Source organism: Thunnus albacares, chromosome 15 (genome assembly GCF_914725855.1).
Source record: "Thunnus albacares chromosome 15, fThuAlb1.1, whole genome shotgun sequence".
Taxonomy (NCBI): domain Eukaryota; kingdom Metazoa; phylum Chordata; class Actinopteri; order Scombriformes; family Scombridae; genus Thunnus; species Thunnus albacares.
Genome location: NC_058120.1, coordinates 20,716,603 through 20,739,994, shown reverse-complemented (window position 1 = coordinate 20,739,994; position 23,392 = coordinate 20,716,603). Strand labels below are relative to the sequence as shown.

Here is a 23,392-nt window from a genome sequence, read left to right as displayed (position 1 = left end):
ATCCCAAGCTGAAAATTTTAACAACCATTACGCCATGGGAATATGAAACCATCACTTTCTCTCTCTTTTTATAATTGGTGAAGTTCTTCAAGAGGGTTATTAAACAGGGGTTCTTCAACCATTTCAGCAGTAAACCCTGATAAATAATGAAGTCTTTAGGGGCTGGGATGCATTTAGTCAGTCTCTGTAGATCCTAACCAGAAAGCAATATTTTTGATATGATACCCTTTTCATGCTAAAGAGGGATCAATATTTGATTTTTAAGAAAAAATTCCTCCCTATATTGATCGGACAGAAAGTAAAATGATGCCTATGCCCTTTTGAATATTTATCCCTCATTCAAGTAACTGAGAGCCTGGAGAAAATCAGGATATAAATTCCCAGTCCTCTTCCTCCATGTATAAAGGTTCATGAGGAGCTGGGTGTGATGGCAGTAGGTAGAATGATAGTGACAAAGTGAGTAAGATAAAAGCAGAGCTACTGACAAAAAGCTTTTGTGCAGTTCTGTGGTGGTAAATCAAACCTGAAAAGGGTGTCAGCAGCTTCCCCTGGACAGCCACTCTCACTGTCTCTCTCTAACACACACACAGAGTCGTGTCTCCATCACTTCAGAGGACATTACATTGAATTACATTCATTTCTTGGAGACTTACCCTAACTTTAACTATGACCACCAGATGCCTAACCCTAACCCTTACCCTAACCTTAACATAACCCAAAACTAATCTTAACTTTAAACCAAGCCTTCACCCTAAAATTATTGATTTTACATTAAGGGGACCTGCTTTTTGTCCCCATAAGGGAGGTGAGTCCCCACAACATGACTGTGTAAACAGATTAACGTCCCCACAATATGAGGAATACCTGGACCACACACACACACACAGGCATATACACAGGCACACAGTCACAAAAATAGACACATGCATATAGCTCAGTCCGCATTTTTCTGTTGCCTCCCGCTGTTACACACACATACACACTTGTTGTGTTGTGCTTTCTGGGCCACCAAGGGGAGAGGGGAGAGAGAGAGAGGGAGAAACAGAGAGTGAGAAAGAGAGCGAGCTGCTGGCTTGCTGAGTGTGAGTCATGGACAGGCTGACTGTCCTCAGGCCTCAGTACACCATCTGCACCCCCACTGCCTCTACGGCCTCATCATACAGCTCAATGCTCTGCAGCACTGGACACACACTCACATAGACACATACATATGCATACATGCAGAAACAACCACTCAAACATGCATACAGATAGAAAAAATGTGCACAACTGACCTCATATGCCAAAAACTGACACATACTGTATAACTCACCACATCTGGACCACACACCACTTATATACACACAAATACCAATTCATATCTGCATAACCATTATCCACCTCAGCACAGGTGTAGTATGCTATGTGCTATAATGTCACATACATGCACACCTCAGTATGCATAAACTCAGGAACAGATTTGTATTTAGAAAACACAGTCTGTGCATCACACACGCCCAAAAACTATTTCTGTAGTCTCCACAAATCCTTTACACACTCTCGCTCTCTCTCTCTCACACACACACGCACACGCAATACTGTATCCCTGCAGGTCATCTGAGATTGACCAACATTCTAGTAGAATTCATTATGGAAACCTGACACTAGCCCTCAGGAAAGGAGCAAATGTTGCACTGCAAATGTACATGTGCTGTATCCGTCTGGCTGTGTGTATTTGCGTTCATAAGTGTGTGTGTGTCATTGTGTGAGCGTATGATTGAGCACAAAAGCCAAGCCAAGAATCCCAAGAATCAATTGAGAGGATCCTTTTCATTATAGTATCAGTGAAAGCTGCTCCGGCATTGACCCCTTCCCTATTTCGAGCCATGCCATATAGTACACCTGCTGCTTCCAAGTAACACATGATGACACCTCAGTTAAGAAGTCGTTTTTTATTCAATAAGGTTATTATTGTTACACATCACTACAGATAGAAAACATTAGCCCATTAAAAAGGACTGCAGAATAATAATAGTATTAATAATATTAGGCATTATGAAGTTTTTTTACAGTTAAAATGGGGGAAAGTAGTACGATAATCACCAGCACTAAAAAAATGCAGCATGTCTGTCCGTCAAAGGTTTTGACGCAGACTTGAAGCACAGAAGTTAAAAAAACACGCCCGTACACACATGCAGCACAAACTGACAAGCAACATTATCTACCAGCTCCTCATTAGAGGAGCTCCACTACAAAATACAACTTGTTCCATTTAATGCCACCCCATTCCTAGCACAACTTTACAAAATCGGTTCATGTATCCTTCAGATGTTGTGGTGAATGAGTGAAAACCAGCTTTTTCCATCTGTGTGTCTGCATTTGGTTATAATATGATATAAAATAAAGCACTTGTCAATGGCTGGAATATGTTCTGATAGTTAGAAAAAAAACTTGGATGTATGAAATGATAGGTACCAGATTACAACTTTATACAATAAAGTATAAATACACAAAGAGGCAGAGGTCAGCAGGAAGAACACCAGCAGGTTACGCACTTCCTCCTTACTTGTAGATGTTGATTCAGTGTTGAAAGGGCTGAAACGATTGATTATTTAATTTTTTTTCCAATTAATTGATGAATCATTTAGTCTAAAAATATCTGAAAATTATGAGGAATGCCCATCACAGTTTTCCAGAGCCAGAGGTGATGTCTTCAGATTGCTTCTTTTGTCCAACCAACACTCCCAAATTTGAAGATATCCAATTGACAATCATGTAAAACAGAGAAAAACATTGAACCTTTATGTTTGAGAAGCTGCAACTAACAAATATTGGTCATTTTCTCTTGATAAATAACTTGATTATCAAAATGGTTCTTTCAACCATTGGCTTTAGTACTCACATTCTTATAACCTCTGACTGAAACAATTTTTTCATGATTTTTGTTATGTCAGTTTATTCATATTTGGCTATTTAGTTTTTAATGTAAAAATATAAACAAAAATCTTAGTACCACTTTCTAATGAGGCATAGGGTAACCCTGTGATAGACATGTGATCTGTGAATCCCCCACAACCTTGCAAAGGATAAGCAGGTACAGATAATGTATGGGGAGATTTTATATATCACTAAGGTACAGCTAAACTAGAGGGTTTGTCCTGATAAATCAAATATCTAGATAAAACATAAATGTATACCAATGAAAGCGTTTTTTTACACCCACCAAACGTTGCTCTTGTGAATGTGTTATGACTGATCTATAAAGCATATATAAATGATGATTAATAAAGAAGCAACTTATAAACCCCAACAAAGTTAAAATGCATTATTAGAGAGTGGTACCAACATCTTTGAAATGCCAACACGTATAAACAGAGAGTAGTGGCAACGCAAGGCAATTATCTGTGTCAGACCAGCACCTGCTTGAGCCAATGTGCATGTTGGGGGTGATTGCGGGCTGCACTACTGCCTAGGCAGCTTTCCATTAACATTCCCATCACCATTGTGATTTGCCAGAGGGCCAAATAAGAAGGGCTATGGAAGGAAGAGTGTGCTAGCATGGTTTGATAAACAAACGTTAATCTCTTTAGTGCTGCTTCAGGCTCCGTGGCAGGTTTTGCACACAGCAAAGACAGGCTGGTTGCTTGGCTTGTTGTGCTGTGCGGCCCAGCCACCCTCTTCATTTAAGGAACAATTCTCTTTCCTTTCCACCGCCTCTCATGTTTACAACAGTAATCCATTCAGTGACGTCTGTATTGGGGTGCCCAACTGTGCGTGATCCTCCTTATACCCACCCACCCCCCTCCTCCTACTTCTTCTCACACCCCAAAAAGAAGCAACGCTTCCTAAGCCGTCTCTCTCTGGTGGATACTGACAGATTTGCTTGGCATCAAACATAAAAGTCCCCATTTGGTTTGTTTATTCAGAGGGGAAATGCTCTCATGCATTTGTGAGTTGTTGCTAATATGCTTGAACCTGTGGTTGAACTTAACATTACTGCATTTTTCTTTTATTCCTAGCTTGTGGGTGCTTTGAAACATGAGTTTTTCAGCTGGTTACAGGAACAAATTCTCTTTGTGTAATGGTTGGCAACCTCAAACAGCTGCGCTAGTTTAAGAATCGCTAGTATTGCCTGTAGTTGTTTTGTTTTCTCCGTCTTATTCCCCCTCTCAAGGGAAACTAGATTGAGCAAATCCCAGACCGTTCATTGTGATATCTCTCTTTCAGCTGCAGCTTCTTCCTTTCCTTCTTTTAATGTGTCTCAGAGAAACACAGAGGATGTGTGTGCTGAACCTAGAGGTGAAATAGGGTTCTGAATTCGTCACCCTACGTTCTTTGATTACCCTTTCTTCCCTTGTCTGTTCTTTTCTCAGTCAAGGCCGTTGAGCCAGCGCTGTGGGCAGTATGTATGAGCAGGGAAAAAAGCAGATCCCCTTGCTGAATGTGTGTGAGCTGCCAGACATCCCCATAGTCTTCCACCCCTGCTGCCTCTTCATCTCCAGCATTTTGACTGAAGCTGCTGTTCTGGATTCAGAGTCTCTAAACCTTTTTGTCATTTTTCAAAAGTAATAAGTCTCTATTCACCTGCCATAACCTACTTCCTGTCACTGTCTCTTTCAGCTGAGTCTTCTGAAGTACAATCATTGATATGACAATGATGTCCGTCATCTTGCCCTTTTACTATAACATCCTCTCGTTCTGCATGGCCTTGTAGTAATTCTCCTGCTCGGCATGGCTGCGGGCGGAGACGGAGGGCCGACGAGGCAAGGTGGAGGAGCGGGACAGCATCTGGCTGTGGCCGTCCATCAGTAAGTCAGGGTGGGGAGGAGGGGGGAGCATGCTGGAGCAAGACGGGTGAGGAGGCGGCAGCATGGTGGAGGGGTGTGGTGGAGGAGGCAAGGGGGAAGACGATGGCTGTGGAGGTGGGGGCATTTGACAGGAAGATGGGTGAGGAGGTGGGGGCATTTGGGAGGAGGATGGGTGAGGAGGCAGGGGCATTTGGGAAGATGATGGGTGAGGAGGTGGGGGCATTTGAGAGGACGGTGGGAGGGGTGGTGGGGATGTCTGAGAGGACGGGTGAGGAGGGGGAGGCATGTGAGAGGAGGCAGGGTGAGGAAAAGGAGGCATTGGTGAGGAGCTTGGGTGTGGAGGGGGCGGCAATGGGGAGGAAGATGAGTGAGGGGGTGGTGGCGGAAGAGGGGATGATGACAGCTGAGGTGGGGGAGGGAGAGGGGAGGAGGAGGTGGGTAGAGGTGGGGGAGGAGGCTCCGGTCCACCATCGCCGCTGCCGCTGGCCGAGGAGGAGCAGACAGAGTCCGTTTTCACTGGGAGTGTTCGGTAATCCCGGTAGTGACAGACATTTTCCTGTCGCTGCAGCGCTCCACGGTGTTTGTCCCCCGCTGGGTCGCCACTCATCATGTTACCGCTGATGGTGTTCCTCCACTCCCATGGCTTGCCATTACTGGCTGACACGCGCACCACTGGGTGGTGAGGGGCATGAGCGTCGATGGTGACGATGCTCCCACTGCCGGCGATGCTCCCTGGGTTGCTGCCAGTGCAGCTGTCTCGATCAGAAGGGATGCGGTAATAGGGTGACTCAGAACAATTGGACCCACCGCCAGAAGAGGAGCCACCCTCTGATGTCTTAGTGGACGAGATGATGCCATGACCTTGCTGCTTTGACATGGCTATGACCTGCAGGATGGAAGAAAATCTCAGAATGTATCCACAACAGCACTACCCATGACAACTGGGCAACTCCATCTGTTCGGGAAGATACAACCAAAAGCTCCAGAATAGCTACTGAATGAACATTGTGCTAATGTAGCTTTCATATAGCGAGTTTTCAACGTCAAGAATGACCTTTCAATGTCAAGAAACAGCTACTATAGAAATCAGTAAATTATTTTTGCAAAATTGCTGTGCGGCAATATGAGCCCGGAGTTAAGATACTTTTATTACAGCAAACATTATCCCACACAGAGATTTTATTAAGATTGAACTTCAGCTATAATTAGTGTTTGAACCCTTGTGAGAACATTTTATATTGGAAACTAATCAGTGAAATTGCCTCCTCCAGTGTTGTTCTGTTGTGGTTTTACCAACAAAATAAATCATAGGTGAGTAGCACACGCCGTTTGGCAGCTGTTTAATTTCTTCTTCCGTCTAAACTATATTTTTCAGGACTGGCAGCATGCCACTTGAAATTAAAGTATGAAAATTTATGGCTCCAAGTAATGTAGGTATAATGATTCGCAGACATTCACTTTCTTACTTTTACCTCACCTGAGTGACTCTTTGCTGGCTGGGTGGCTGAGCGGGCTGCGTGTTGGGCACACGGGGAGTCGACACTGCAATGGGCCCTGCTCCTGGCTCTTTTGGCCCTCCTCCCTCGGTGAGTGACAGCCACTTGGCTCTGGTCTTGGCACTCTTTGGAGAGACAGGCGGTGGCCGAGATGCCTCCTCAGGGATGTGAACCAGTGGGGGTGCCACCACCATCCTAGCTCCGGTCGGTGTGGCGGTGCCCTTGTTGGCTTGCACTGTGGGATAAAGAGAGGAAGGCATCCCCTGGTCTCCTCCTTCTCCTGCTGCTCCTCCCTCATCTTTTCCATCTCTCCCGTCTGTTCCGTCCATGCCTTCCTCCTCGTCTCGTGAGCTCTGGCTGCGGAGCTCCAGCGAACGCTGCTTCCACTCTGACACTAGCTGCCGAGATCTCTGGGGATCAAAGGGCACGTGGAAGGTCATGTGGCGCTGTGTGACAACCGGCTCCTCTGAGGGAGAGATGGGGCTGTTGCCGTTTGCAACTCGGGGCAAGGTGTTGCTGAAGGTTACCATGGTTTCCTTGCCCATGGGACCCCGGGTTGCCAGAAGCTCCACATCAGCACTTGCTCGTTTTAGGGACGCCAGGGATGCCTTTTCCCTCCTCACCTTACTGCGGGCCCCGGATCCCAGCGCCGCCCCCAGCTCCTCCCTGCTCTCTGACACCCTGGGAGTCTTCCTGTACAAGGAGTCATGACTCCGCTGGCTCAGCACCCTCAAGCCGTCCTTATGCTGGGCTTGGGTAAGTTTGGTTAAAGAAGGAGCGTCTTCTTCTGATGCTTTGAAGTTTCCCACTGCGTACACCGCCTGATAGAGGACAGAGAGACACAGGGAGGGAGGTGGGGAGGAGAAATAAATGAGGAGACAGAAGTACCCAGCATGGTATAAATAAAGACCAGAGCGTGTAAATGTATTTTCTTTAATCTTTGGGAGGGGATAAAATAGATTTTCCTATTAGTGGGGAGCAAGTGCATGAATAAGCATCCCTCCTTCTTCCCCCTGTTAAATCTGAGGTCAGCATGAATCACATCCCCCCTCCCCCCACTCTGAATTCATCCTTTAATGACAGGAGGAAATGCTCTCCATCTGAAAAAGTGAAAGACAAGACAGAAAGAAAGTGAGAGGAGGAGGGAAGCGTGGAAAATGGCAACGACAAGTTTTCTTAAAAGTGAAGTGTGAAATTGTTCCAGAGAATTCTTATCGGATTATTCATTCTCTCTCCCTTCCTTTCCGTAATAGAAAACACTATATATAGCCTGCCAAAAAACTGCTGGGAGAGAAAAGTATGGAAGCCACACGGAGAGGAGAGGTGATGAAAAAAAAAAAGAGGCATTTATTAGCACATGCTGTGATAGTGTTAGAATAACACAATGGCACAATTCAGTCACAGCAAAAACAACGATAGCACTTTATTTAAGAAAAAAAAAAATCTATTTATGTGTATTCTGTCATTCCCACCACGCTGCATGCTGACTGCTAACTACTCCCTGGGGACAAAACAAATTCCTTAATGCATACAAACATATGCTGGCACTAATTTCACACACTGAAGCCTGAAATAGGAAATCCATTTCAAGATAATTTCACTTGTTTAAATGTCTTTCAGCTTGTTACATTATCAAAGGAGTAATTATCTGGAAACCAGCAAAATAAATTAAGTCTACGGATTTCAGATTATATAGAGCATGACAAATTTGATCGGGGGATCAAATCTCTTGCTACACTTGTTATACACACTCGTGTGCGTTTTGTTTAACTAACCAGGTAGACTCCGACGCCAGCTCCTATGAGGTATCCCACGTAGACGTCTATGGGATGACTGCGGTGCTGAGTTATCTGTGTCAGCCCGGCGAGGCCCGCCGCCATGCAAAAAGCAAACACCAGCAATGGCTTCAGCAGCTTGGTTGTACTGCTGATGCTGGCATTAAAATACATCTGTGGATAGAGAGCCAAACTACATTAGCAAAAGATGGACAGCCAGACATACAGAGCCTGGGGTGGAGAGGTAATTAAAAAGCATAATGAAACACTGCAGCAAAAAATTTCAACTCAACAGCACTAAATTTACAGTTTAGAGTGGTGAAGGAAAAATATTGAAATTGTCATCCTATACATCTTAAATTTGGCTATTAAAGGAAAAGGTTGAAATTTTGGGTAATACGCTTATTCATTTTCTTGCTTTAGTTGAGAAAATAAGTACATTTCTCATATCTGTCCCTTATAAATATAAACCTACAGCCAGGACACGTTAGCTTAACTTAGCTTAGCATAAAGACTAGAAGCAGAGGGAAACAGCTAGCCTGGCCCTGTCCAAAGGTAATAAAATCCACCTAAAATAATCTCTAAAGCTCACTAACTGACCTGTTATATCTCTACTTGTACAAAATCTGTATCAATCTGTACAACAAAATGTTGTGGTTATGCGCCAGACTAAGCCCAGGAAGTCACTGCGTCAAACCAAGATATAACATGTTAATCAGTGAGCTTTAGAGGTGCTGGTAGGCTGATTTTGTTATCTTTGGACAGAGCCAGGATAGTTGTTTCCCACTGTTTCCAGTGTTTATGCTAAGCTAAGCTAAGCTAGCTGGTGCATAGCCTCACATTTACCATACAGACATGAGAAGGTACCCATCTTCTCCCCTAACTCTCGCCAAGCAAGCAAATTGGCAAAATGTCTAACTTTTCCTTTAAGAAAAAATTGTTTGCGTTATACAAGGTTAACTGGGACACTAAGATGATTATTCTTTGACAGTAAAATGAAGTGGGGGAGAGAGCAGGAGGGACAGACAAAGGGAGAGGGAATCTATTTACACTTGCATTCACATTCTCAGCATGCACAAGATGTTTCGATTACATAAAGTGGAGGACAGCTGAGTGACAGAAAAGCAGGCTTTGCAAAAATATCCATTTTAACAAGCTTGTCCATCTAGCACTGCGCATAAAAATCCTACTTTTCTTGAAGCAAGAGAGAAAAATCTGTCAGCGGGATGACTCTTCAGTTATTTCCAATGTACTTAAATTTTTCAGCACTTCCTGAATTAAGTGTCTGTCTTGTGATGTGATCTTTCTTATGATCCGAGTTTCAGCAAAATTCTAATATTTCACTTTATTGTAATTTTACACCAAAGTTTTCAAGTGTAAATAGATGGAATAAATGACTTAATTCTTAAGTAAAGACCAACATCGAAGAAAAAAATTGTGTTGCATTGTATTTGTGTTGCTGCACAACTTTGCAGAGACTAGAAAACATATTGTAACTCTCACGACACAAACAGCTGCTTTCCTCTTATCCTGTCTTTTCCCTCGTCAGAAATCTGTCTGGTGAGCTTTAATGAGCACACACTGGGCTCAGTGAGGCAGCAGTGATATGGCCAGTAGCCTGCAATAGCCACTGGTGGAGGAGGGTGCGGGTGTGTCTGTGGGAAGGTGTTATCTCATGGAAGAATGACAGTGCTACATTGCCATACAGTTCACTACTGCAGTCCAGTATGGCAAGAGGCTACTCAGTACATACATGTATATTACAATGACCCCTTGAGTCTGACTTTAAAAGACAGTTCTTGTTATTTTTTTAATGTGAGACTTAGATGGCTCTTTAGCCTGAGGATAATCGGCAATCTGGAACAGTATTATGCAGTAGTGACTTATGTGGACAGTGATTTCATTCTAGTGAGAAATCCTCTGATATACAGGAACTAGTTTTATGTTGCCAGTAGCAACGTTGAGGATAAAGGATTGGGAACGTACTGCAAAAACACCACCACAATAACCAAATCATTTTTTTCCACTGGTTTCCATTTTAAAGATACACTGAGTGAGCTTAAAAAGAGAGATATACCCAATAAACCACACAAGCACATGCACCATGCAAACATATATGATGCGAACACATCATACTTGAGTCACAGACACAAAGACAGGAGGCAAGTAAAACACAGGAAGTGCTTACGGAGATATAGACAGCAGCGAAGCCAGAGAGCGTTGCATGCTGGGATGGAAATGTTTTCCTGAGGGGAGAGAAGAGAGAGTTAGGTGTGAAAGAGTGAGGTGCAGAGAGAGAAAAAAGAGAGAGAAAGAGACTCACAAAAAAAGCTGTGTGTGATTCTGAGTGTGTTTATTGCCTCTTAAATAAACCTGAATAAAACTGTCACAGTTGTGATGTTGGGATTGTATTTGACATTAAAATCTATGTGCCCGCCCGAGTGTGTTTGTCAAGCTGAGCGTGTGTCCTTGGATGTGAGCATTAATAAACAATCAGAGTACTATGGGGCATTTGTGGGAACATTAGGGGAGAGTGAGTGAGTTGAGGTCAAAGCCACTGAATAAGAGTTTATAGAACTAAATAACATCTCTCATTTAATTAACCTTTTTAAGGCACTCATTTTGTGTTTGTGGGTGTCCTTGTCCTTGTGTCTACATCAGTGTGTTTACCTTCTCTCATTTTCAGGGCAAATCTGTGAGTGTGTGTTTGTGTGTATTGTCTGTTTTTGTGAGGACCCATCTGAGTTTTTGAGAGTGAGGAAAGTTATGAAAAGGTTGTACATCTCTTTAGGGATCAAGACTTGGGTTTAGGGTTAAGGTTAGGATTATGTTTAGGTATAGGTCGTGATTGTTAGTGTTAGGGAATGCGTTATATAAATGGGGGACCTTGCAAGTATATGTATATATATATATGTATAAGTACAAACGTGCATTTGCAGTAGGTTTATCCCTGTATCCGTTGTATTGAGCAGTAATCTGTCCTGCCTGTGTCCATTTATTATGCCTGTTTGATATACCCATATGCTGGAGCTTGTTCGTTTGTCTGACCTACAGTATGTCTGTTCATTACACACTGTGCTGCTAAAGAGCATCATCAAAAGCCAAACTTAGCCACGGCACCTGTGTGTGAGATGCTGCAGCTGGGCACAATGAGAATTTGTAAGGATATTGTAAGTCTTGTTGTACAAATAAACACTAAGCACTTGGCTAAGCAGCATATCATTAATAAGCAAATAATGCATTCTTATAAAAATCCAACTGTTGCAGCAACAATTTCGCTCCTTAGCTATTTTAATCCCCTATAATCCTATTCACATGCAAATTAGTGTTGCATTTTTAGATTTACATTTTGTCATTTGGCAGACGCTTCTATCCAAAGCGACTTACAAGCGAGGCAAGGCAATCAAGTTTTGATAGTCTTCAGAACTAGCATGCATATACTCCTACAGGATTTGTAGCAGTATACTGTGTAACTATTGTAAATCGATCTATCAACACATGTTCAGTGGCATTTCTGATAGAGCACATCTTTGTAAGATCTTCAACTGCAGGCATAAACATAAGGTATGTTTGTAAATGGTTCTGTACTAGCAAGTCAAGCGAGAGGCTGAGATGCAGACAGCTGAGATCCGGTTGAAATAAACTGATAATTAATTGTAAAGAATGCACTGTGTACCTGTACTTCTTCATACATTCAGGGATGGAGATTTTGAATTTTGAATGGAGATGTTCTGGTCAGTGTTTTTAAGCTCTGTAGGTATGTGAGTGTCTTACCTAGCTGACATAATGGCATATAGGTCTTTCCCCATGCATATGTCCTGTGTGACGTAGGCATTGTTGTCACATGACACTCCCGGCACTGTATAATTGGGCTGGCAGACGGTGAGGAAGAAAGGGGCGTGGTAACCAGTAGCTAACTGGATGACATCTGTCACCAGGGCTGTTGCCAGGAGACCGAACACGTGAACACCTGAGGGAGAGAGACGTAAGAGATGGAGACAGCGAGACGGTGAGGCAACCTTGGTAAATGATCTAAAAGTCCCTGGTGGCATCCTCCGATTGAGCTGTTCATTTATGAACACCTGCAGTTTGGAAAACAATGCTGAGTTTGCTCCAAAAACGTGAAGTGACACCACAAGCCTTCGGTTTGTTCCGTTATGAAGCTTTTCCACAGACAGTGAAATTTGGCAAGGTGAATTAATTACACTTTTCACTTCAAAGCTCAAAGTCTGCCTTGAGATATTTCCCGTGGAGCATGATATCATGCCTATTTCATTCTAAGTCACCCTTCATTTAATGCATGTAATTAGCTTATTTCTCTACTATAAACAGTGGAATAAAGTTGGGGGCTCAGCCGGTAAATGGAATAATTTGTCTGAGCCCAAACTGACTTCCACCCTGAAAACAACAGAATTATGTTACTCACTACTGACAGCAGCAGTTCTTTACTGTAATAACTGTCTTGGTAACCTAAGACCAAATGTAAAATATATTTAGGGACACATTAATCTTCCACTGTATCCATGATCATAGGCCTATCTAATTTTATTGACAGAGATAACACAAAAAAGGTGTTTGTTTTGGATCATGTGATAGAAATGCTGTTTTAGAGACCTATTGGTCACTTGCAGCATAATCATGTATGTAAAAATAATGCGGTTTGACAAGTCATGCGGTTAATTAAACCCTCTTACTGGTCACTGGTGCCAGCTACACAACAACTATTGCTTCGTCCATAAGCAGCCATCTGTCCTGTCAAATGTTCCTCGAGAAACCACTGAACCCTACCAACTCACTATCAGATGCTATGGATAGGAGTGTGACCTTAACCCCTAAAACTCCCCACCCCAAAAAAGGATTGGTAGTTGGACGTACCGACGAAGCGCACAGTTCTGCGTAGGAAGGAGTTGAAACTGCAGCCTCCAGCATTGATGCTGCTCTCCGACTTGGGACAAGTCTTCAGCTTGGATTGCATACAATACATCAGACCCTCCCCCATCATGATCTGCAGACAGAAGGAGAGATGTAGTTAAACAGTGAGCATGAAAGTGTGTAAAAAAAACAATAAAAGAAACAGACAAAAATGTGTGCTTTTCTGTAATTTAGCCTACACTGTGTTGGAAGTCACTGAGAGAAAAAAAAAAAAAGAACAAAGATAGAAAGAGACAAAAAGAGAAAAGGGACAGGAAGGAAAAAAAGGTAAAAAAAAATAGAAAAGTACTGTTAATGTTAGATATACATTTCTGTGATTGTGATCTATGGTAGAAGAGAGAGTGGCAGAGAGAGAATAGAGGTAAGGTGCTATCGAATAGTGATCACTTCCAATCAGAGTGATAGATGAGTGTTGGAGAGATCTGCTTGTTTCCATGCTGCTGATGGATTAGCAGTATGTGCGTCTGTATGTGAGTGTGTGTGTATTGATTGGGGGGGCCGGTGCCGTGTTTGATGGTGTGTATTGGAATGTCAGGTGTGTATTTATCAATGTGTCCATTGATTCTGCATTCCTGAGGGGAGATTGAATTTGCTTTGTGAGTATTCGAGAAGATGTACGTTTGAGTATTTGTGTGATCTATGAATCTGTCTACATACAAGTGTGCCTGTCTAATGTATGTGTGTACCACTCCCAAACAAACCCCCAATCTCCAGAAACACATTAGGTCCCTGATCCTCTGTGATGAGATTTTATCCTTGTGACTCCAACACTGGAAGATTTTATTCTTGTAAAGGTTTATTAATCAATATTTTTATATGAGCAATGTATCAAATGACTACATGTAATGTGAGAGGTGTCACTTGTAGTGACAACCCTGGAGACGATTATCACTCAGCTCCAAATGTTTCGTTGGCAGCTCATTGTTTTGTTGGTAGCCAGCCTGAATATTCTGCTCTCATTAGTCCTGTTTCAAACAGTGGCATATCTGCTTTCAGTTAAAAAGGACTGGATAAACTAATTGTACCCTACCTGCCCAGCATCAACCGGCAATGTTAGAGTGTAACGTAAGCTAATGTTAGATCTTAACGTTTTTCTCAGGAGCTGGTGGAGACTAAAACAGAGCTAAAAGGAGAGCAGATATTGATCTTTCATTTATTAAGTGACCAGGAACATGACTCCAAAACAATTTTATAAGGCAATAATGACTGAGGTATGTGTTTTCAGTTAGTTGTGGGGCTCTTGCCAGAAATTACTTGAGTTTAAACATACAGCTTAACCTATGAAAAAAAAACAGCCATTGAAACAGTTTAATGTGAAATAATTTCTTGTAATATCAATCAAATTCTCAATAGTGAAATTGAAAGGATTCCCAAAATCAGATAAACCAACTGATGCAAAAAAAACAAGAAAAAACTCCAAGGAACTCTCTTTTAAAACAATTAAAATGCCTTTATTGTCATGGCATGGTCATATTAGACTTGTAAACAACCAACTAATTGATGCCTGTTGTTTCTCTGTCCATGGAGTTAAGGAATTCTAAACAATCAGCTTACAATTTGTGGCTATCTATGGGATCAAGTAGCCTACAGTTGCAGCTACTTTTAAGAAGGATACACATTCTTGAGTAAGGGCTGACGATTTAAAATTTTGCTAATTTTGAATTTTCCACTATGGGTAGGCTATGTGTCAAAGTGTGTGCATGTAAATAGGAAGTCTATTTACATATCTATATAATTTAAAGCATATTTTCTCACCTTTGAGAGAATTTGCCTCTTGAACTAAAAGACATCTATGAATTGAATTAAGCTAGCCTAACATCACCCTTCAACGCACCTTCAAACTGTGTGCAGAGACATGACATTTCTTTTAACTTCCCTTCATTTTGCAGGGGGCTCAATCCCCTGCAACAATCCTCACATGTGTGTGTGTGATGGACTTACAGATGCTGCAGGACCAGCGAAGGCCAAACTCAGCAGCATCAACAGAGGGATGAGTTCATCACCAGTCTCCACGTAGGGCATGGAGAGGTCACGGTCATGGCAACGGAAGCCCACCATCGCCGGAGACAGCACATCTGTCAGCTCCAGGAAGTACAGGGACACCAAGGAGGACAGGACGATGGGGAGCTAGACAGCCGTGCACACACACACACAAAACACACAAACACACACGTACACACAAGGACAAAGCAAAGAGTGACTAGCATTTCATATTTGCTTGTAGAAAGGGGTAATTCATCCAGTGTTTTATCTCTGCTCTCACCATAGATACACACCTTCAAATACACACTCACAAGGACAAAGGAGAAAGTGATGACGCCATTATATTTACTTGTGAAAAACATCAAACACTGCTTTCAGTAGAGGTCAAATGCATCCAGATGCAACCAGCACAAAAACTCAATATTGGTAAGACTCTATAGCGGAAAGAGTGATTCAACCTGTTATTGATTCAGTAAATGTAGTGAGTCATGTTAAATAGGTATTGGTGATTCATCAATCCATCCAATCTACCAACAATCACATCGCACACACAAGCACTAACATACCTCAACAAAATAAAAACATGGCAATAGTGTCATGCTGTCTTTGGGTGGTTTCTTCTTGGCTTTGTTTTTAGGGGACGTCATCTTGGGGTGGGCCCAGTCACAGCCTGTTGGGATGACAGATTATAAAGAGATGTCAGAGAGGAGTTTCAGAACACTTTCATGCACTTCCATGAGAAATATTTCTGAAAGCATCAAAAATATGTTCAAACTTCTGCCAGGCCCGTATTATTTGATGAATGATAGGTTCAAAAAGTTTTCAAAAGCTGAAAGGTTTTATATTGCTGACAGTTGAAAACAATGAGAAGAACTCCTACACACTGTCTCCCTTACTGCTGAAATATTCATTAAATCACAAAGTTTCAGTCTGTCTGACCTTCATCAGGTATACGGGCAGCATCACAACACTTCCATATACGTATAAACACATAGAAACTGTCTCAATCATCCAATCAGAAGACTACAGAAATGATTTGACTGATGAGCACCTTGAACTAACCCCGAGCATAAATGTCACCATCAAGTTTAGTCAGCAAAAAGCATCAGAAAGATAAGAAAAATACAAAATGACACAAGGGTAACAATGCCAATAAATCTTACAATACATTATAGCAACATCCACATAACCCCAAAAATCTCCAAAGGTCAAGAGTAGAAAATAAGTGAATTAAGAGCAAAAGTAGGCGACTGATATATCATAAATCTTACAGTGTTATCAAATATATGTAAGCAAAAACCATAATAAACCCATTCTATCAAAAAGTCAAAAAGGAAAGTTAAATTAAACGCACAATATGTAATTTCAGCCGCTAGGGGTCTCTCAATCAAAACAATAACAAAAGACGGAGTGTGATGACGGTGGGAAGTAGCAAAGGATCATGGGAGTTGTTGTCTTCGTCGTTAAATAACCAGCTTCACCGGGATAGGATTACTCCAGTGTTAATCATTCGGGATGTTTTTACCGGGAGCCGAATTACCCGCAGAAGTCTCCTCCTCTCCAGAACAAACGGACCCGGAGATTACAGGTAAAAACACCAAATAAAGCTGTTTCACCTTAAATAAATAAGTGTTTCTCCGACGATGTACGGCGACCACCGGAGTCCGATACGGGCAACACTTGTTCGGTTTATTTCTCTTATAACTTTAGATCCAGACGTTCGGCCGGTTTCTCCCGGGAGCCGAATTATCCGCAGAGGTCTCATCCTCTCCATAAAGAAACGTACACGCAGATTAAAATCGTTAAAATACTGATTAAAGCTGTATTACCTATAAAATCAGTGTTTTTCCGACGATGTACGGCGACCACCGGACGTCCGGTACGGGCTGTTAGCCGAGCTGCTGCTAACACTTGTTCGGTTTATTTTTCTTATAACGTAAGATCCAGACGTTCCGTCGGTTTGTCCCGGGAGCCGAATTATCCGCAGAGGTCTCCTCCTCTCCAGAAACAAACATACACGCAGATTAAAATCATTAAAATATTAATTAGAGCTATTTTACCTAAAAAAAAAAACAACAACAATATTTCTCCGACGATGTTTGGTGACCACCGGACTTCCTGGAGGGGCTGTTAGCTGAGCTGCTGCTAATGTTTGCCCAGTTTATTTATCTGATAACTTAAGATCCAGACGTCCAATGACGAAATCCTTCTCCCAGCTAAAAGATATCATTTAAAAGCGACCTAAATTTATCATAAAAATGTGGCTTAAAACTGAATAAAAGTCAATTTATAACAGTTTCTGTGGAACAACCACAACGCTAATGTACTATCTTGTATGTGTGTAAGTTACTCTCCGGTAGACGCCATTGTAGCGGACAAACACAGCGCCGCCGTATGCATCTTGTGCGTGTTTACTCTTTGGTACAGGAGGTTTGACGCCATTGACAGGCGACCAAATGAAACGGTCCATCACTTTGATTAAATTACAGATTTCTCTGGGTTTGAAAATTGTTGGGAACATTTGGGATAATGTAAGTACACGACTAAACAAAATACATAACATAGGACTTTAAGGACAAAAGTGTAAATTTATCAAAAATCTTGCAATATTATCATACATTAAACATTATATCTACCTGAACCGTATGCTTGGGGTTAGTTCAAGGTGCTCATGAGTCAAACTTATTTCTGTAGCCCTCTGATTGGATGATTGAGACAGCTCCTACGTGTATACAGTACCGGTCATAAGTTTCAACACATCTTTCCATTGACTTGAATGAGAAAATGTGTCTAAACCTTTTAATAGTACTGTATATATGGAGATGTTGTGATGCTGTGCATATACCTGATGAAAGTCAGGACAGACTGAAACCTTGAGATTTAATAAATATTCCAGCAGTAAGCCAGACAATGTATGTGAGTTCTCATTGTTTTCAAGTTGCACCTTCCTCCGATGTACCTGTCACATATTCAGGTGTGCAGAGTTTTTTTTTTTTAATTTTGTGGACCATTAAAATGCTTTTAGTGCATTCATTTGAAAAATGTTACCTTGTGTTAGTGTTGCTTTGAAATGAGGCACATCATTAGTTTTTGCACACCCACACACACGGAAACAGTCAGTAATTAGACCTATAACTCTGCACATGCACATTTAATATTCACGCTGAGTTTTACTCACATGTGAAGGTTGGATCATGGTGAATTCCACAAACTGAAAATGAACTAAACTCTAATTCAAAAGGAAGCTTTACAACTTCCAAGGGCTTGTGATACACTAAATAAATCCCTCCTTCTCACAAACTTTCAGACATAAACAAATACATGCATCTACTTCCATCAGTAACCTGTAGGCCATCAGAAGGCCTCAGAGAGAAGCAGGAGCCAAGGGCCCGAATGGAAAACTAAACACAGTTAAATATTCACAGCTCTTGCTAAAGCTCCCTATTTCTCCCCATCTCTGCCTGTTCTTCTATCTTCTCATATCTGTCCTCTACCCAATTCTGTCCTTCTCTTTGTCCCATTTTACTTATCACTCTTTCACAATCACCTTCCATCTATTCTGCCAATCTGCCTTCATTTTATCCACACTTTCCTCTTTACATCTCTCTCTCGCTTCCCATTTTACCTCTAGTTCTCTATCTTTTACTATTTTTCTACCACCATCAAGGGCTAGTCTGATATATCTCTGTTTTCTGCGGTTTGGTCAATCTTCACTTTTGAATATAAATTGCATACTAGCCGATATGATGAAAGTGAGGGTCTGATTTTGCTCAGCGTCTGAGCTGTCAGTCTCTAAAACACGTACTGAAGCCTGCTTCACCCTTTGTCAAAGAGCTGCTGACCCAGCTAAAAGGATGTATTCAGTACGGGTTTAAGTGGAGAACTTTGGCCTCCCTTGATGGTGTATATTCCATTTTCTTGTTGCATTCTCCCCTTTTTTTAGGCATAGAAACGGTTGATATCAGCACAAAATCAACTTATCTGAAGCTCTAATCCAAAAATACCACCATATTTGCTGAAAACTACTGTCTGCATCTGTCATCTTCTGCCTCTCTTTTCTGTCATTTTATCATCCTTTGTGCAGTTTTTGTTTTGCTTTGCGTATTTCGCTGGCAGCTCTCTTCTTCACTTCTTGTATCTCTCTAAAAATCCTTGCCTCTGATTTTTCCACCTCTCACCGTCTTCCCTTCTCTCTCTCCATCTGCTGCTCTTTCTTTACACCTCTCTCTACCTCTTCCTCTTTTTTTTTTATCTTCATCCTCCTTTCTGTCTCTGTTTCTCTTTTTTTTCTCCAAGATAAGAGGGCCTGACCCTGAGGCTGTGTAAGTCACAGAGAATCAAAGACTTCTGCAGTCTAATTTCCATGACCGCTAGAAATGTATTGGAGAGGAGAGGACTGGGGACAAGATAAGCGGAGATCAAAGACATAAAGAAAAAGAATGATAAAAAAAAAAAGCAGAAGAGTAGCTCAAGTGTCTGTGTAAATGTGTATATGTCTGGTAGTGGTTGGAGGTGGGAGGGAGGAAGGTGGGGGGCGTGGGGGTGAGGATCAGAGACATGGGAGGATATTGGGAGGGATGGATGGATTCCAGTGTGGCTGAAAGCAGCTTAGGAAGATACTGGGTCCTGGGTCTAACTCTCACAGCCGCTTGGTCTCAGTGACCTACTCTAGTCAGCACTTAAACCTCACCCCAAATCACATCACACACACACACACATACACACATAGAATGAGCCTCTTTACTGAAGAAAGGCGCTCGTTTATCTATCACAACAGCATTTGTCCTCTGGGGCACGTCATATGTGTGTGTGACTGCAAAATGTGTGTAGTTGGAGCTGCAGTATGCTTGTGCTCGTGCAAGCATCGTGGAAGTCTAGTCGAAGCAATTTGTGTACATCTCATCTGTGGTGTGTGTGCACGCATATGTATGTGTATGTGTGAGTGAATGAGGTGAGTTGTATAGCCAGTGGTAGACAGAAACAGTCTGTCAGACGGCGAGGAGGATACAAGACTGTGTGACCACCAACACAGGGATGGGGGTGGGGTGTTTGAGACAGATAAAAGTAGACTAGCAGACCTATATGGTATTTTATCCCATAGTGTACTGCAGTATATTAGTAACAACATCCAGAATGGCTTCAATGCTCCTTGGTATATATTCTACAAGTCTCTTGAAGTCTACTGGAGGAACAGATACCAATTTTCCAAAAGATATTCACTCATTTGGTGGTTTGATGATAGTGGTGGACAGCATTGACTAACAGGTCAGTCCAAAATCTCATAGTTATTTAACTGGGTTGAGGACCAAAGCATATGAATCACATTTCGTACTTATAGTAAACCATTCAGTGACTCCTCGTGCCCTATATTAAAAAGGATCTGCAAATTTTGTAAAGTTTCTGCAGTCATTTACTCAGGTTTTTTTCCTTCAATTGACACACGTCTGTATATTCTAGCATACTTTCATAGCTATTATTGTAGGACTGCGACAACTACTGAGTATGTTCTTTACCGATTAATCTGATGATTATTCTCACAGTTCACCAATTCATTACTTTGTCTATAAAATATCAGAAAATAGTGACAATGTCCATCACTGTTTCCCAGAGCCTTCACAGGTGATGTCTTCAAATGTCTTGTTTTGTCCAACCAGCAGCCCAAAACACAAACATTTTCAACATACCATTGTAGCCTATGTGACAGAGAAAACATCATCCTTACATTTGAATGAGCCAGCAATCAAACAGCAAACAAGCCATCATTTTTGCTTGAAAAGTTACTGAAACAATTAACAGAAAATCAAAATAGTTACTATAAAAAGATTAGATAGATATATAGATTTATTGACTAATCATTTTGGCACTATAGTATTGCTTACTTATAGCATTGCACAGTATGGTACAATAGCAGTTGTGTGTTTGGACTTAATGGGTTCTGAGTTGATTTCAGAGGAGCAGAAAACATTTTCATTAAACACAGTTATCATGCTCATCACGTCTTTTGATAGGAAAATCACTGGTCTGTAAATGGACCCTGTGATGGGGCTCTTGTAAAACCAACTTTAAAAAAAAAAAAAAAAAAAAAGATCATGCTCAAGCAAAAGTGACAGTCCTATTTTACATCACATTAGGAATTTTGTATTTTGGTCAAATAAATGCGAAAGCACCCACTTATATTCTATTAGAAAATGTTTTGGTTGATGATACGTAGGTCACTTCTGAACATCAGACAAAAATATGGCATTGATTTCCTGCAAAAATGTAAATTTACAGCCCCATTGGACTGTATAGTTAATAGTTAATATTATACTCCACTGGTAGTATAGTATAGTGGAGTATAGTATAGTATATAATTAAGGCTATCGACTAAACATCAATATCTGAATGCAAAGTGAAAATATGTTTTTATGACTCCTTTTTTTTTTTTTTACAAAAATGAACTTGAAAATGAATTCATGAGGAGAACATAAAGTGTTATAATACAGTTTATCCATTTTCCATTCACTGTGTACTCATTCATCCATAAAGAAAGTTACAGTGATGGCTACTGCAAAGCATGTCTACTGCAGGGCCCTTAACAGCCAGAGAGACATAAAGGGCCATATGTTCCACTGTGATGTGGAGGAGGGTTGAACCAACTTAACTCCTCTCTACTCCTTATTATAGAGTTTAATCACAATCTTAAACTGGTTAATGTTAATATACATTTTAATAATTTGTATAAAATTGGTGATGATGGCAAATTGTTTTTTGAATATGCAATTTGCTTTCAATTGCTTTTTGCTAAAGATAATCACATTAGATGTTATATCCACATTTTTCTTTGCAACTACATCAAAGGAGAGATAAACAATATTGTATAGGCTATTGATACCTCTAACTCTTACTCCCCCACAAGCAGAAATCAGCAGATTGCGTATGAGATCATCAATTATGGAAACGTGAAAACCATGTGCTGATTTCTCCTCGCTCGCCTCTCAGCTCGTGTTAGAAGGAGCGGTAGGCTGCTGGAGGGGGGGACTGCATGCGGCTGAGAGAGCCACTACACTACCGGACACAGTGAGCACTCACCTCTGTCCCGGGGGCTCCGCGAATTCACCGAGTCCCGGCGCCCCCTTCCCCCCCGGCGTGGTCGTGCGTGCTGCTCCAGTTTTGCGGTGCACCGTCCCTTTAATCCATCTCCAGCTTCTCCTAAGTCACCACCGAAATCCAAAAAACCCCACTGATACGCGAAGAGCGCCCCGGCGTAAGGCTATTCAGGGATCACTGGAGGATACTGGGAGAATAACTGAGGTTGGATGGGAGTAAGTGGGGAAAACCTACAGAGGAGGAGCAGGGATGGCGAGAGAGAGAGAGAGAAGAGAGGAGAGAGAGGAGGGTTGCTGATGGTGGAAAGTCCAATTTGCGGCACTTGCTCGTAACGCGTCCCTCTCTCTCCTTTCTGTTTCCTGGCTTTGGATGAGTGAGAGGTTCACGTGCGTCCACCCCGGTTCCTCCCCTTCACTTGCACCTGCAGGTTTTCCTATTATTTCCAGAATGCATAACGGATAAATAAATTCCCCAAAAGCTTATTTTCTATACAAGGCATCCGTCACACGGTTTTCGGGTACGCAGTCAGCTTCACTACGCGCACATACACACACAAAGGCGTGGGGGGGTGTGGAGGAGGAGGGAGGAGGGGGGGATACAGGGGGAGGAGAGAGTGTGGTGTGTGTGTGCGCTTATGGTGGGGGGAGGAGACAGTCTGGTCCACACATACACACACTTCTCTCCTCCTTTCCCTGCTGAATTCCTGTTTCGGGGCTACCGCCGTGAGGCGACCAAGACAAAGGGGTAGATTTGGGAATGTATGTGTGTGTATGTGTGTGGAGTAAACGCGGCCTGCACCCCTGTGCGTAAAAGCGAGGGGGCAGTTTTGCTGATAACCTCTCATCTATAAGCAAGAGCCAATTTCACTGTAAATATCCTATGATGCTCTCTATAAAACACGCACCTTGCTTCTATAAATACCATCAGATTCATTGTTCTTGACCCTGTATCTTTCCAGGGGGATGAATGCTCAGATGTCCCTGCCTTTGTTTACTCTTGAAGGGTGTGGCAGGCGTCTGACCACTGTGGTGCATTTGGATTCCCCCCGGAGGATCCGATGCGGGGCTCATGGACACGCGCGCACGCACCGTTTAATAGCCCTACATTCACAGTGAGAATCACAGATTCACAGACACCTCTGCGACTCCCTGACTCACCATGGATGACGCTGCGGCAATTAACATCAAAGTCTCGGCCGTAATTGTGTGTGTTGTGTTTGAGGTGCGTTTTTGTACATGTGGTAAAAAGATGTTTTCTGAAAGAGATCTACACTGCATCTCCTGCGCCCACGGTCATCAATTCTTAATGGGGGTTAAACTGAACTTAAACA

General features: G+C 42.1%; 1 protein-coding gene across 2 annotated transcripts; it reads right to left on the bottom strand.

The window, feature by feature from the left end:
- Positions 1 to 1,929: 1,929 nt before the first annotated feature.
- Positions 1,930 to 22,605, bottom strand: LOC122998511 (phospholipid phosphatase-related protein type 3-like). 2 transcript variants are annotated; one of them, XM_044375441.1, is made up of 9 exons: positions 22,045 to 22,605; positions 15,540 to 15,643; positions 14,932 to 15,117; positions 12,934 to 13,063; positions 11,833 to 12,028; positions 10,247 to 10,304; positions 8,059 to 8,232; positions 6,265 to 7,104; positions 1,930 to 5,673 (listed from the first exon to the last, which is right to left on the bottom strand). In XM_044375441.1, exons 2-9 carry the CDS (start codon positions 15,618 to 15,620, stop codon positions 4,660 to 4,662), a joined length of 2,679 nt encoding a protein of 892 aa, XP_044231376.1. In that variant the 5' UTR covers positions 15,621 to 15,643; positions 22,045 to 22,605; the 3' UTR covers positions 1,930 to 4,659. The 2 variants fall into 2 exon arrangements, with proteins under 2 accessions (XP_044231376.1, XP_044231377.1); XM_044375442.1 differs by lacking the exon at positions 22,045 to 22,605 and having other exon boundaries at positions 15,540 to 16,337.
- Between the last annotated feature and the right edge of the window lie 787 nt (positions 22,606 to 23,392).